This window comes from Toxotes jaculatrix, chromosome 17 (assembly GCF_017976425.1).
Source record: "Toxotes jaculatrix isolate fToxJac2 chromosome 17, fToxJac2.pri, whole genome shotgun sequence".
NCBI lineage: Eukaryota > Metazoa > Chordata > Actinopteri > Toxotidae > Toxotes > Toxotes jaculatrix.
In genome coordinates, this window is record NC_054410.1 from 13222016 (window position 1) to 13238433 (window position 16418).

Below are 16418 nucleotides of genomic sequence, written 5' to 3' on the forward strand. Positions count from 1 at the left end.
GGTAGTGATTGTAAAATGTGGCTAAAGCATTATTTTACAATCACTACATGAGGCCCCTATTTGATTTAAGTCTCTTATCAGTATTCAGCTGGATGCCAGTGACCATCATGAATTTAAAATGTGAACATTACACATTCCTCTGTTTCTTCTAGTTCATTTATTTCAATATGTCAAAATGCCACCGCAGCTGTTTAGCTGAAACTGTCACCTCAGCAAATGCTTCATTAGAGGTCTCACCTCACTGACTGTACCACAGCAGCACTGTGGTGTGACTCTTGGGAGTTTATGTATGTGTATGTGTATGTGTATGTGTGTGTGTGTGTGTGTGTGTGTGTGTGTGTGTGTGTGTGTGTGTGTGTGTGTGTGTGTGTGTGTGTGTGTGTGTGTGTGTGTGTGTGTGCGGGTGTGAGAGTGATGTAAAAAAAGAGTGAAAAAGTATTGTACTGACACCCTTGTCACCTCAATAGCACTGTTTGGACTAAAATTTAATTTTGCCACTAATGTTATGTGACACTAGAGAGTCATTTGAACAAGTGTCTATCACAGTGTCATGCTCTACAGGCAAGATAGGTCCCATGGGCTTTTTCCATTGTCAGGCAGAGAGACATACCTTATTACCACAGATTGTGTGTATCTGTGAAAGAGGATGAATTACAGTAGAAACAATCATTCTCAATCTTTTTCAGTGTGCAGTGTGTGTGTGTGTGCCAGTGACAGCTAAATGCAGCGCAGTAAAGCACTGCATAATGTATTCTGTAAAGTCATCACTGCTAATCCAGTGCAGTGCACTGTACAGATTACTTTACAGATACTGAATCACACCACGTAGTTCTCCTAAAAACACTTGGCCATGATACAAGTATAGTGGTAACAACAATAGTTTGGCTTGTAAATGTTCTCATAGGGCCACATTTTCAGTAAAAAAAAAAAAAAAAAAAACAGGTCTCATACCTTAAATTTAGCTACTTTAACATTGAAAAATGTCTTGGCTAACATTTTTTATTTATTAGCTGTTTGTCCTCACTACTGTGCCCTTTACTTTTCATTAATTTATTGATCTAAAATAATCACATTCAAATACATTAAAAAAAATATTAGCCAAATATTAGCCTATAATAAATAGACCAAATGCTTATTAATCATTAAATGTAATATTTTTCAAATTAGATGTTATCAGCAGCATCAGCAATGTGTGCATCCTACTTGAGCAACCAAGTAACAGCTAAACCGTCTAAAAGAAGTTCAAATTTTTTTTTAAATAACCTACAGTAAAAGATTTAGCCACATACATGTGGTCCTGAGTTAAACTGGTAATACACTGCAATGAATGAGGGTTTTAAGTCCTTTATTATAAAACCAAAAGAACCTGTACATTACGCATAGTATAATTGTCATTCTTTTATATAATACTATTCAATAAGATTTAAAATGAATACTCTTATTGATGCAACTCTAAATAAATATCATAAATACATATAAGATTGAGCCAAACTGGCCCTGCCAATATTTATATTCACAGAATACAGTCCGCAGAGCATGTCAGGGAAGGCTTGTCAGCTCTTGGTTTGGGTGCGTGCGACGAACGGGACTGAGGGTGGCAAGTATTTCAAGAAAGTAAATAACACTTTCCACCCCTACAATCTGCAAAATCCATAAATGTTCTCTTTCTCTCTCCTGTAGTGAAGTGACGGAGACAGAGATGCACCTTCACATGAAGTTTAAAGTTCAAGACAATACTTCCTGTCTTCCTGATGGTCCATGTGGACCTAATGTCTTGCCTCACCTCCTGGGTGGGCAAAGGAGGAACATGAGCAGACAGGGCTTCAGAACTGGTTAACAGAGGTTACTAGCAGAGCTCAGCCATGTCACGCCAAGGGAATGGAGACAGTGCCGTTTGCTCGACTGCGGCTTCGAGTGTGGACGCTAGACTCCGTGAGCTCCTCTCCGTGTTCCTCTGACTTCTTGTCTGCGATGGTGGCCAGGAAACGCAGCGTGACTGAGTCCCATTCCTCAGGCAGCAGCAGAAGCAGGAAGCCCAGGCAGATGATGCAGGTGGCTGCCAGGCGCACCACGCTGAAGATCACCTCATGTTTCAAAACATCTATGGCTACAGCAAGTGAAGAAAGAAGGGAACAAAAGAGGGAGCCGTAGAGCAGGGCAGGGAGAGAGGGAGGGGAAGGTGGGGGAGAAACACAAACAAGTTCAGATTAATTACATAAAGTAAGATAAACCACAGGACTCTGCGGCTGTAGGGGATGAGTGCAGCAAATGCGGCTTATAATCAGCACAAGCGATCCACTTCATCCTCTGTGTCTTTGCGGTCTGGAGCCCTGGGACAAGTTGACGCAACCCACTGACCTTCGTACAGCCCATCGTGGTTAAAGAAAAGAACTCGTCTGCAGGCATTTAGTGTCGCCTTGGCAACCTGATCCTCCCTCAGCGAGGGAATAGTTGCAGGGTCTGTTGAGGCACACTGATGATTGGGTTTCCAGGACGAGAGAGGCAGACTTGCTGTGCAAACTGTTTGCTACATTGGCCCTAAGTGCTGACCTCTCAATATAGAACCACAGCATATGTGGCCACTTAATCTCATTTAACAATCATTTTAATTTCTAACATAAAAATCAAGAAATAATAATCAGTAACTCTGAGGTAATACTTACACATAAAGAAACCCTACCTGCATTGCCCGGCACACTGAGCAGAGTCCCTATGGATATGAGAATGGGGTAGGTCAACACCACACCAACATGGACCAAGATGTTGAACACTGTAAAAGACATGGAGGAAGTTTTATACACAGAAGTGCAAATGTATATGTGTGATAGTTAAACCTATCTTTAGGTTTTGGATTGTTGGTTAGACAAAACAAGCTACTGAATTTGAAGAAGAGTAATACAGAAATAGTGCCATTTTCTCAGTTCTCTATATTTTATAGGTCAACCACAGGGTATAGATTATGGATATCTGTGTTGATTGGGTACCTTGAGAAGTTTTTGTCTGCTAGTGATAAAAATCTGCTTGACAAATGTTTTATGAGGAAGAAAATGCATTCAGCCTGTTTCTACATCAAGAATGCACACTTGTCGACGTGTTTCGGTGAGAAACAGAATGAGAACATCACAAGAAAACTCCACCTGACACCTTAAATAAAGAAAGTAACTTAGTCGTGACTTAATCAATGTTGAAAATAATTGTGAGTTCCATGAAATGAATTCATATGCTTTATTCATGCAAACACATGGATGAAACTATGATCCTCACACTTCCCCAGGATTTGTATGCACTCTCACCCAGCCACAGTCCTGCTAGTCCACACAGGTATCCCCAGGGCAGTGAGGACAGTGAGCCCCAGTGCTCTACCTTGGTGAAGTAGAGGATGAGGGGCACACACGAGATGAAGATGAGGTTGAAGAAGCCCATGGTTGAAAGGAAGTGAGCCACCTCTCCTAGGTTGGCACTGCCAAGGAACATCTTGAACAGCACCTGGAGGGTGATAAGACAACAGGAAAGTTATATCAGTGAGTATAGAAATATTTAAATTCAGCGCAGAGACAGTCACTCAAACTTCCCTGTCTAATGTGCTTGGCATTCTGACCTTGTATAGAGCTGATGTTGAGGCTGAGCCCACAGCCAGTGCCACTCCCACAAAGGAATCACCATGGAAACCGTCAGCATAGGCCATCATGACAATACCCGTGATGGCCATTATAGCTGCCACAATCTGCAGGTAGAGATTTAGAGCCGTCAGTGACATGAGTGTGTCTGAGAAGTATGAGAAACTGTCCTTAACAGAATAATTTGCATTTGGTGTTTTCATACAGACCCGAACACCCATGAACCGATCCTTGAGGACGATCCAGGACAGGAGAAAGACGAAGGCCTTGTGGCAGCAGTAGAGGGCGGAGACATCAGTGGCTGTCAGTTTCTTCAAGGCCAGGAGGTACAGGTAGTTGGTCAGTGTCCACAAGATTGAAAAGGGTGCTGTTCTCTTTACAAAAAGCTTGAGAGTCATCCCATCCTCCCCAAAGAGCTTACTACACTCCCTGTTAGAGAGAAACACCATGGGAGGTCACAGGAAGTCATGTTATCTGCTTTTTTTCCTTCTGGAACAGTGTTTTTGTTTGTCAGTTTTACCCTCAGTATCAAGAGGACCTTGTTTTGAGCGTGAAATTGTTGGTTGCTTAGTTGCCTGGTTCCTCATGGACAGTCATGTGTTTTACTTTTGTTCCAAATGAGTGCAAAGAGCAGCGGGGCCTCGAGGGGCCACTGGTGGAGCTTTTATCTTGATTTAATTGTGTTTTCTTCTCTGATGTTCTGTCCTCTATTTAGCTAAACAGAAACACAAGTACCTGACAATTTCCCTTTATTTTGGTGATTGACTCTGCTGACACAGCTAAATGTAAATGTCAATGGAAGAAGGCTTCTATCATTTTCATTCCGCCACATTAATAATGTGGAAAAAGTGCTTAGTGTTCTTTCTGCTACAGATCATTTTAACAGTGGCAAACACTTGTAGTATAATAGTATTAATATTTCTTCTTTTTGGAATTAAAATGTGATTACCTGAATTTTTGTATGGGGGTCTGCTTGTCCCGTGTTGTAACCACGTGTCCAGAGTAGTAGATGGGGAAGAAGAGGATGTTCCAGTTGCTGCTGAACCAGGAGATGAAGAAGGGACAGGAGAACGACTGGAAGGTCAGTTTCACCACCTGAGTGGTACCCACCCAGGAGGATGACACACACAGCACCACCAGCAGGCCACCAAGCACCTTCAGGGCTGTGTTGGTGCATGTGTGGTAGGATCGGCTCTCTCCGCTGGTCTCGCTGCCTGGTGTCTCTGCATGAGACTCCGAACCATCCTCTCCTGATGAGACACAAGAGGCAAAAAGAAAATGGAAGAACATGTATTGTAGCATCTCTGCAGGTGGGCTCAACTCCCTTCAATTCAATTTAAATGTGAGCGACAAATATAAAACCATGTGTTATAATATTTGACTTTTGTTTAGATTTTAATGTCAAAATATAATTTTTCTTTAAAGATATATTGTCCAAACTTTGCATATTTTTTTTATATTTTTTGCATTACTGTAGATACACTACGATGTAGCCTACTGTCTGACCCCCTGGCTGGGGACCAGCACATAAGCATTTATTGATCAATCGTCCTTAGTGATCACTACCACAGTTTGCAATTCTTGCTGTAAAGGCACTAATGCATGAGGCAAGGCTTTGTTTAAAATATGTCGGGTTAGCGTCGTGGCTGTGTGTGTCATAAATAGCTTTGTCGCCTCATGATGCAGCACATGCTGTACACCCGTTGTAGTCAGGTGTTCACAAAGTAAACCTAACCACATGACAAAGTCATGTCAACCTTGGCAGCCTCTGTTTTGACTGTTGGTACATTTCTTGAGAATTGGGATATATTGGAACATGAAAACCAGCAGATAGATAGATAGATAGACAGACAGACACAGACAGACACACAGACAGATAGGTTTTGTTATTTTTAGTCTTATGCCAGTGACGCATGGTAGATCTGGCTCAGTGCCCTAATGGACTGCGGGAGTGAATGGCTTCTGGACCTTAACTGCGCTGTATAATATGTGAAGTGCTGTGTGTGTGAGCATTTCCGGAGAGAGCTCAGATCCGTTCTTTACCTTTCAACAGTGTGATCAATTTACACCAGGGCAGGAATAAAAGATGACATGTGCTGGGTGTTTGCTGCCTGTGCCCTCTTTGCTAGCTCAGCACGTGAAGCTCTGCCATTTCCACCATGGCTACAGATACTAGAGCCCTGCGAGCACTGAAACTTGTATTACCCCTCCACAGTAGCGGGGGGCATCTCAGGGGTGCTCATTATTGTCTGATAAGCTTTGGTTTGCTATCTGCTGTGAGAACTCAGAAGGATGTCAAGCAATGGGAGTACAAGTGGCATCACTGAGATGTATAATGAAAGTAGATTGTACTCACAAGGAAATAATTACCTCTGCCACGGAGGTCAGTTTGTTGGTTTGTTTCTTTATTTGTCACGAGGATCAACCAAAAAGTACTGAACTGATTTGCTCCAAACTTGTTGGAGGACTGCGGCATTGGGCCAGGGAAGAGCCTATTCAATTTTGGAGCAGATTCAGGACTTTTTTTTTTTTATCACTGCCCTCAACATTGCAAGATTTTTTTCAGGCTTTTTGTCAATATTTGGCCTTAGCAGAGGAGCAGGATCTACTGAGCGCCCTTCTAGTTCTACTTCCAAAACACAGTAGATGGAACACCAACTCTCTGACAAACTAACCAATGTGCGGTAAAAATACTGGTAGCAGCTTCACTTCTGTGTGTAAAGTGTGGTGACACTCCACTTCCATCTAGTGTGTGTAGTTTCCCTGAGACAAAGAGAAGAAAACTTCACCAAACCAAGGAGGGTCACTTCATTCATTCAGAAAAGTGCTCAATAGTCCTGCCAAACTTATTTGATAAGCCTAATGAATGCATGAGACCATTGCTGGCACCTAGCAAGAGTACTGAAGTTAAGTGATGGTTCTAACTGTCATACTGAAGAATGAATGGTGAAGTCACATTTTAGAGAGTCATGCAGTGCAGTGATGGAATAAGTAGTCAGTTCCCTTTCTTAAGTAAATGTACCAAAACCCCAATGTCTTGAATTTAAAATTTCTCTTAATTAAAAGTGCTGACATATCACTAGCTAAATGTACTTAAAGTATCAAAACTAAAAGTATTTATTCTGCAGAAACAACATTAATAGACTGTTAATACTGATGCATGTTTGTGTTAGTAGCATTTAGTGTTGCAGCTGGTTCTAATTGCTTTGTATACAGTTAGGTAGTTTACTGTTTCCCAACCCATGGAAAAGTCAAAAGATAAATCTCAGGCGTTGTCAGATGATTAATGAGGTTGGAGAGAAGAAAAACAAATCTCTGCTACACAAATTTTGTATTCCTGTTTCGGACTTTTCTCTCATATTTGAAATTCAAACACTTATTCAAATGAAACTGTCTGAGAAGTTTAATTGTCTGTTGTGTTTTAACTGTGTTGTGTGTGAAATGTGTTTTAGGTGGAACTGCAAACAACTCAAGAGGCACGAGCTAGACGCTGCTTTTCTGTAAGGGGTAACGGGCCGTTATAGTTGGAAACTACTACTTTAGAATACAATGTACAATGTATTTCCTAAGCTCATCATATGTTTTTATGTAAAATCTTAGTCTGAAAACGATATAGTAACTATGGATGTCAAATAAATGTAGTACAAATGTAGTAGAGATAGACGTACAATATTTTGCTGTAAAGTGAAAAGAAACATTTCAAACTAAACAAAGTGGCAATGAAAACCTGGAGCATTCCAGAAAATGTAAGACTGATGATGACACCCATCGATCACGTCAGACTCTTTTGCAGTTCAGTTCACCTTAAAAATCTCTCAGATGAAAAACAAAAAACCTCAGATAAAATGTTTCACCTTACGGTACGTCCCAGCTGGGGGCAGAAGTACAGAATATGGTGAAAGCAAAATGTTCAACACCAATACAGATTCGTTTCTACAGGATCATTGAGGGATTTGTTCTAATTACATTCTGTCACAGCAAGTATTCTTAATCAACTTAATGAGCCCGGCGGTTGCTAACTGGAAAACTGAGATCTGATATTACTGCAGGAGAGAAGCTGCTCTTTTATTCATTTTGTCTTTATGTCTGCTTCTCTTCATCCACCAAGCAAAGTGGTTTGAGTTTCACAGCGCTGACAAAACCTAAAGCTTTTAGTGTTGGATACAGGTTCTTCTGTGCTGAAGCAAAAGCCACTACAGGCTGATCTGGTGCCAAGATGCAGTAATATTATAACTCTACTATTCCCCTGCCTCGTGAAAGCAGCTCTCGTGGCCAAAATTGTATTCTCATAACAGACAGTGTTATTGCTGACTAATGATGCTGCTAAAAATGTGCAAAGGAGAACCCAGGGATGCTTTTTTTTTTTTTTTTTTTTTTTTACCTGCAATGATTATTTTTGGTAGGTAACATTCAGACTGCAAAGGTTTATGTAGTGAAGTGAGTGGTTATATAAAAGTATGAATAAATGCCTAGAAGTTTAAACATAGACTCTACAAATACAGCTAAATATTAACAATATCATTCAAATATCTGCTTAAAATATGTACCTATATTTGAAATTGAGACAAGGTCCTTTCCACCTCTGTCAAACAACAATCCAGAGCAATGATGCTGTTGTAAAAAAAACAGCATTTTAAAGCTGCAGTACTCACAACTGCAATACATTACTCTGGAATTTGAAAAATGTTCTTCTTTTTATAGATTCAGTTGCCAGTTAACTCACCATACTTTGATAAAAGTGTATTTCAAAGCATTAACATGATGCCCTTTCATTACAGAAATCACAGTGCTGCAAAGTATCATTCACTACCGGGAGCCATTAACAGTGCTTATCCTCTGTGTGACGCAGTATGCTGCTCGAACCTCACATTTCAATCCATCCTGTGTTTTATCCTCGCCACTGACGCTGCATGCCAGTGACATTGATGGATGGAGCCCTGCTGAATCCAATCTGAAGCTCGCAGTCACGTCTGCAGTGCTAGGCAGGCTTACTACAGGTCAAACAGCATTAAGTCTTTATCCAAATTAGGTCAGACGATGTGGACTGGTTATGATGATACTGATGAAAAAGTGATTAGCTTTTATCTCTCCCTAATCTCTGCTGCAAAAGTAAAAGCTGGGGGGGATTTAGGTGAACTTCAAGGCTTTTAGTGATGAGGATGCTGAAGAGTGGAGAGTTGAGATGCTGCATGAAAGAGGGACAGGTGAACAGAATGAACAGATGTGAAAGCTGCTGAGTTGGGCCTGTTTGTTTTTGCTGTTTTTTTCTCTTTTCAACATCAGCGCTGGGCCGCCCAGGGCAGCCAGAAACAACCAAACATATGCTACAGCTACAGCTACACTCGCTGTCAACACATTTAAGTTCTCAGCTCTGCCAGCAGGAATCTGAATTGAATATATTTTATGCTTCACAGATTTAAGTGGTAAACATTTTCATCAGGCTAATATTTTACATGAATATCTGTGCTCTATACACTTCACTGCACATGCCTTATGGTGATCAATGTTGTCACTTGTAAATGCCAGCCATAAAAATAAATGTACTCCACAGTTTTAAGCAGCCACTGTGAGCTACTACTGCAAATAGCTCAGTTCATGCTAACATACACACACACACGAGCATACACAGTTCAGTACAAATGCCGTCCTGGGCCACTCTGGTTCTTTCAGTTTACCTTCAGAGATGGGGCAGGTCAGGACCTGAGTGCTGTATGAGCTGAGAGGAGCCACTCGGGCTGAGTGCTTCTTCATCCTCCACTGGGGGCACAACACACTGTCCTTCCCTAGGAAGTGTGTGTGTGTGTGTATGAGTGTGTGTTATGTGAGTGTGTAAATGTGCCTGGGCTGCTGCTGCTGCTGCTGCACGCTCAGCAGCTCCTCCCGCTAGCTCCGTGCATCTTCAGAGTCCTGACTCCTCCGCTTCTTCTCCAGGATCTTGATTGCGCCCCCCTCCCTCCTCCTCCTCACAGATTTCTGTCAACTCTTCTGTCTTCTTCCAACACTCCAGTCCTGACTCTCCGTTCCTCTCCAGCCCAGCTTTCTCACTCTTACTGGTGCTCGCTCTCTCTCTCTCTGTCTGTCTGTCGGGATAGTGACACAGCTCAGTGGAGATAGCTCAGTGCAAGTGCAGTGAAGTGGAGACTCTACTGTTGCACTTTCATGCTGTGATCCAGCGCTGCCACTGTCTCCAAGGGAGACTGAGCTTCAAGTGTGTGTGGCATGGCACAATCACTCCCCTCATCTCTTTCTATCCTCCCCCTCCTCTTTTCTCTCTGTCTCACTAGCTTTTCCCCTCCTCTTCTTTTGCTCCACAAATCAGCAGCTTTGTTTGGAAGGTAACCAAGCAGCCCAGGCTAATTATGCTGTGTTAGCTGCTGCCCCCTCCTTTCCTCAGTCCTCCTCCCCTCCCCTTTCTACCTGGCCATACTCTCCTCACTCCTTGCCTCGCTCTGTATACTCTTGTCCTCTGTCTTCCACTGACTCTCTCTCTCTCTTCTTGGCACATCTCCTGCTCTTCACTACTCCTTGAGAATCAGATTATTAGTAGAGCTCTCTCCTGTTGCCTTCACCACTGCAACATCAATCGATTGAGCTCTGAAAAAGATAAAAACTATTGTGCCCACACTGCACACAGATATATGGCAATCCCATAGATGTTAATTCTGTCTGAGATAGTGATCCAAATTTTAAGAAGAATACATTTGAAGATAGTGGTCCTGTGTTTACTTTGGACTGAAAGCTTATCTTAACAACTTTAAATCAAGAATTATTCTCATGCACCTTACTCACCCTTAGTTATCTGTTACTGACCTGACTCATGTCTCATGAAAACTAAAAAAAATGAGCAAAGTTTGAGCCTGGTTATGTTTTCTCTTTGCGACTGGAGAAACTGAATCAACACTTTTTTGTCCATGAGAACCTATGTCCTACACAGCAGAGGTAGAAAGCAGTGTTGTACATGTGTATATGTTTGGATGTTACGTTCAAGGCGTGACCCCCATTCTGTTGTCCTGTATTTTAGAGGGAAGTACTGTACTGTACTTTATTTACTGGTGGTAGAAAGTAAGAGGACTGTATAGAATATAGGGTTTAAACGAGCCAGCAGTAGTTAGACCTAGAAAAGGCTCTGGTCGTTGAAGGGAGTCTCAAAGAGTCAGAGCAGCAACAAGGGCTAACCCCACTTAATGAAAATACATAGCACATGAATCTGAGTTAAATCAACAACACCAAATAGAAGTGTATAAGTAAGCTGTGATGGTTAAGGGAGCCGTGGCAGCAAAGGGCATTGGCATGATCATATCAGGTGTCAGTTTTTGGCATCTGTGCTGTTCACCTGTGTAAGAATTTGGATTGGACAGTTAGATGATAGCCACACAGCTGTGAATGAGCCAGTGACGTGTGAAGCATAAATGAAACAGATGATGCCAATCAGCTAATGCTGGCGTGACTTCGGTGTTCTGCCTGAACTAATGCTATGCTTCATTACTTTAACCCATTATACTTTCTGTAATCACCTTTGACTGGTGCTTCCTCATTTCCACATTTTTATATTAAATATTTACACTGTGATGTGGCTAGTGAAATAAAAGACAATAATGGAAAAAAAATGTCCATTATTGTTCCACAGTCATGGGAAACCCTCCTATCAGCAGCCAGTGTGGACCTGCGTGTCACTTTGGGCCATGTGAGTCAGCCTTGAGACTGTGGTCAGGAGTTTCCATCTCAAGGAAAGCCCGCCTACCATTCTATCTCAAGCTGTGGTTTATCTACCTGAGGCTTTAATGGACCTAAATATTGCTTGGGCATTTACATTAAGGACATATCAGTGTCTAGTATATGTGGTCAGACACATGAGGCCTCACCGCCTGTAATATAATCTTAATATAACCTATGCTATGCAGTATTCACCCTCTCAGAAGTAAAATCAATACTACCCTGGCCAGGAACAGTGAGCATTATGACCTCAGAAAGCGAAAGCACTCAAAGTAAGCATGCAATACAGCAAACATGCAATGGCCCTATGTCTAATTTGGTTAGTGAAGAAATGAGTGTCATTATGCAGTCATGTTTGCTCCAAGATCCCTGTCATTATATCAGTATCACCCCGAGTCCCTCCCTTCTCATCTGTCTCTGCTCTCCAGAGCTCATCAGCCAAAGTTCTGGCACTTCTATAGAGAGAATAGCTGATCAGAGTATTTGTCTGTGAATTCTTCAGTCTGAGACACAGAATAAAACAGCTGAGTTATTGTTGGGCTGCTTGTTACAGTGGAATAAAGGCGAGGCCACATTCCGGTGACACCGTGGTAATTTATTTGTATGAATGCAGAATTCAATATTGGCGAGACGATTTCAAAAAGCAAAACCCTGTTGTCGTTTTTTTATGACAATGCCACTGTGCACTTATTTCCCATGGCCACCACGGCGTGACAGAATGAGTGCAGCTCTAATGCAAATGCATTGAAGTGATGTTGTGAGGATGTTTGAAATATTTGTGTGTTAAGTGTGTGATACAAGCATGGCTGAGACTAATGTTTGGTGAGGTGTAAGCAGGGGATGAGCTGGGGGTATGGATCCCCTGAGACAAGGAGGGTTAAACTTAAAAATAGCCCTGCTGATGAGCAGAGTCAACAGCTAGACAGGGAGGGGACAGAGAAACACTCCTGTCAGCAGAGGCCAGGATGCTAATCGCTATCAGATTAAGAGACATACCTCGAGCACGGGCACTACAGGAGACCACAGTTCAATTTCAAACATTAGACCAAGGACTCAAAGTTTTCAGGACATTATTTCTCTCTCTGTTGTGTGTTTTTATGTTGTTTTGGGGTATAGTTTTACACACTGAAGGTGTGTAAAACCAAAATATCGACACCCCTCTAAAACTGCCTGAACAAAACCCAAACATCATGACCTTCGATAACCTAGTGAAAAGGGACCTCATGAACTGAAAACTGAATGCATATAACACAATGGTGCTGTTGCATCACAGATCAAAGCACAAAAAATTGTACAGTGTCCTCCCTCTTTACCTCCATAGCAACAGTGGGTCTCCTGTGCACACTGATGCACTCAACCCATTCAAGCTCTTTTGTCATTTAGATTAACAAATGCTCCTCAGTTTATAGTACAAGGCTCTTTGTCTTTAGTCTCTGTTGCTCATCACATCTCCACAAGGACCAGGAGCAAAGAGGAGGGTTGGAGGATACTGATTTTCCTCTGAAAATCAGCATCCTCCAAACAAGGACAAACTGAATGAAGTTCTGGCTGTTAGATGTGTTTCCATTCATTGGATCTCTTGTCATCAGCTCCACTCCAAGTAGTTGGAACACTGGAAGATGAGGACACCTAGTGGTAAATATGGCAGATTGCACTGTAGGTGCATGGACAGGGACATGAGGATAGATTTTCCTAAATAATGCTATTTGCTCAAACCATTCGTCAGTCAGTTCACCAGCTTCTCACTTATCCTTAGCGGTGTCTTGTCATGCATATAGTTTCAGTTTGATGCGATGAGGTTTTGATATATGTGCTGCTGAAAATTTTACAACCACCAGTGGAGGTGAAGGGAATTTTACTTGTAGTTGTTTAAGCACAGAAAACATGCATTTGTAAAACTCCCTCTCAGAAACAATGTTGGATAATTCACAGGCATCGCTATAGATGGCTTTTACATGGCCTATTTCTCCCACAGAAAGTAGTTCTGATGGAAACTATTCATAGTTAGGTCTGCAGATTATCCCCAGTGACAGGGACATTATTGGAAAGTACATGGTTGGATTAGCCTGTTAGAGGGCCCCAAGTGCAAAACACCTTCCAAGTAATAGGTGCAATATTTCTCCATATGGGATTTACAGAACTGCTGACCTTTGCACATGCCACCATGCCCAGTCATCCACAAGCTGCCATTAAGTGTATAGCATACAGAAGATGACAACTCCGTTATTTGCCCAAAGACCAATCAGTACTCTTAATGCTGGAACATTACCTGGCCTTACCTGCGTCAGGACCTCTCTTTAGTGATGCTGTACTTGTGAGGTTCAAATTTTTCAACACATTTGCAATTATTCTTATTACCAAAAAAACAACTCAGTAATTCAGCCAATTGTTACTGAGTTTGTCAAATGACAGTTTTGAGTTAATACTTTGAGCACCACAAATTTAATTCCCATCATCCCCACTGATTTGTGGTGGCAGCAGAAATCTCAAGGACTTGCATCTCGACGCCTGGGCAAATATGTCTTTTAACTGGTTTGGCTGAAATGAAACTTTAACTTCCCCCTGGATATTTCGCTCATATTAAGCATATATTTAATCAGGGAAATGACATCTGAAGGAGATCGGTATGAGCATTTTTCATATGTACCACACTGAAACAGGTACACTTTGGTTGCAGTGCCTTGTTTTTCCCTAACCCTGGAATAAAATGTATTAATCTCTACATGATGGTTTACACATGGGTGTAGTAATTAGACTAAGTAGTCAGTGCTGATGTTTACCTTCTGGACTTTCTCAGGAAGATGTAGGAGGTCACTTTTGTTGTTGTTGGATTAACAGACCACCTGAGGGCAGTGTTAGGCTGTTGACCAGACTGTTGGTGAACTCAGCATGATGGAAAGGCCCATTACAAACCTTACACATATTGTGCTTTTATATTATGTAATATTACCCTTGGATTACACATCATTCCTCACAGGAAAAAATATCTCAACCATCAAGCCAATTGCTGGGGCCTGCCAAAAATATTTAGCCACCTAACATTTAGTACTACTCCAACACCCGACCAACAGCAGTGTGGCATGAGTACAGGTCAGCAGTTCTGTGGAGAAACATTGCACCCATTACTTGCAGGGTGTTTCGGCTCGTTCCCAGGAGTATGTTAGACTAACAGCTCTCCAGGAGTCATTCAGGCAAAGCTCATATCCCATTCTATGCTGGGCTGGTTATAAATAGCCCAAAGTGAGCAGGCATGGGAATGGGACAGTCCAAAATAAGTGCACGCACATAGAGACTATTTGAGGAAGAAAGTGAAGATTCAGCCGCTGTTAACACTGGCTATAAATGGTTTCAAAATTGCAAAGTGAATTACCAGTCAGTACAAGCATGGATGGATTCAACAGTATGTCTATCTTCTTTGTGTATCACTCTACATTTTTTTCTGTGGACTGAAGTGCACATAAAAACACTGCATTGTGATAAATGTTTGCCTTTCATGCCCTTCCATCATCATTTTCCTGAGTGCCTGGGTGTGCTGCTGTCTTGCTGTGATGCCAAGTGGTGAACAACACAGGGCACAGTGCTTAGTTGGACTGCCACTACAAGTACCTGTCATTTCTCCTGCACTGTACCTATTTACCCAGCGGGGAGCGTGCCAGCACTACAGACTTGCCCTTTTCTAAATTAGCTATTCAAAATAAGATACAGAGCAAATTATTGTAATGGCTTTCCAGGAGATGCTGAGGAAGCATTTACTGCACACGCTGCTGTTGAGAAGCGGGTACTGTTACAGTGTGCTGTTCTTTCTATTTGTGATTTAAAGTCAGTTTCATTTCAGTTTTTCTTGTTTTCACTCTTTTGTAGCTGTGCTGTGTGTATGAAGTGCTGCTATAGGAAATACTTTGCCTTGCTTGTTTAGAACGTCTTTTACCGTCTTGTCTTGTCCCTGCACCGACACCATGATATCATAACTTTACAGTATGTATTACATCTTAGCCCCTGTCACCAAATGTAGTCCACAATCCCCCTCAGAGGCATCTTCTTATTCAACGCAGATGGCAAGTGGCAATAATAACAAACTGGCAACAGGATCTTACTAAATATATCATTACCCCATAGGCTTGGCAGGATGAGCCTACTGTTCTATTTACGTGCTCCTTTGTCTCTGTCACCCTTTATGGAAAATGATACCCACCAGCTTGAGGGACGTGATTCTCCACTCAAGTTTGCAATTGTGTAAACAAAACAAAGTTAGTAAATGTGATGCTTCCAAGCAGCAAGAAGCAGCCAAGAATGTGACTTTACAGAATGTGACACTCTTATTTCTTAGAATTAGTGAACACATTTAAGAGGAAGACGTTGCGAGAGCATGAGCAATTTAGTCAGATTCCTTCACACTGACAGCACCAGCAGCAGCATGTTTAATAGCCGTAATACTTTCTGTTGACTCTGGCATGAGGAAAAAATCCGTTGATGGATAGATGGAGAGACAGAGGGCTACAGATGGCATATTTTATCAGAGAAATGGGAAATGTCGCTCAAATCAAATAACCCTTCTGCTTGCAGATACACTGGCTTTTATAGGCTTGGAATGGGTGTTATTACAATCCACACCTGCTCCCTATACAGGAAATTACATCACAGACAACACCCTATCTCATTTTCCTCTCCTACAGCATACAGCAGGCATCAAGATAGAGGCCTGTATATAGAGAAGCAGGGCTGTGACTAATGATTATTTTAATTGGCTCACTTTCATTAGTCAGTCGGTTATTTTCTCAGTCGTTCAGTCTGTGAACGAAAATATTGACAGACATCTGTTAGAATTTCCCAAAGCTCAATCAGAGGCATTCATGGGTCTTGTTTTGTCCAGCCAACTATCCACAACTCAAAAATATTCTGTTTACTGTGATATATGATATATAAAAACAGCACATCCACACATCTGAGAAGCTGAGACTAGTGAATTTTTGGCATTTTTATCTTGAAAAATGACTGAAAAAACTATCAAAATAATAGTTGTTTTTTTTTTTATTCAAGCATCAATACAAAAAAAAAAGCCATATAATTTTTTTGAACATTACTGGAAAG

The 16418-nt window shown here is 41.7% G+C and overlaps 1 protein-coding gene across 1 annotated transcript; it reads right to left on the minus strand.

Moving 5' to 3' along the window:
- Positions 1-1549: 1549 nt before the first annotated feature.
- On the minus strand, positions 1550-9368 carry slc35f4 (solute carrier family 35 member F4). The gene is made up of 7 exons (XM_041061107.1): positions 9261-9368; positions 4567-4850; positions 3827-4046; positions 3599-3724; positions 3294-3486; positions 2681-2770; positions 1550-2107 (listed from the first exon to the last, which is right to left on the minus strand). The coding sequence occupies exons 1-7, from the start codon at positions 9366-9368 to the stop codon at positions 1866-1868; spliced, it is 1263 nt and encodes a 420-aa protein (XP_040917041.1). The 3' UTR covers positions 1550-1865.
- Positions 9369-16418: the final 7050 nt, after the last annotated feature.

What these genes read in the sequence shown, in the direction of transcription:
- slc35f4 (XM_041061107.1), bottom strand. Translation starts at nt 9,368, where the DNA reads ATGAAGAAGCACTCAGCCCGAGTGGCTCCTCTCAGCTCATACAGCACT. An exon ending in CAACATCAGCTCTATACAAG is followed by an intron (nt 3,487 to 3,598) that starts GTCAGAATGCCA and finishes ATCACCCTCCAG; the next exon opens with GTGCTGTTCAAGATGTTCCT. An exon ending in CAGTGTGCCGGGCAATGCAG is followed by an intron (nt 2,108 to 2,680) that starts GTAGGGTTTCTT and finishes CACTTGCTGTAG; the next exon opens with CCATAGATGTTTTGAAACAT.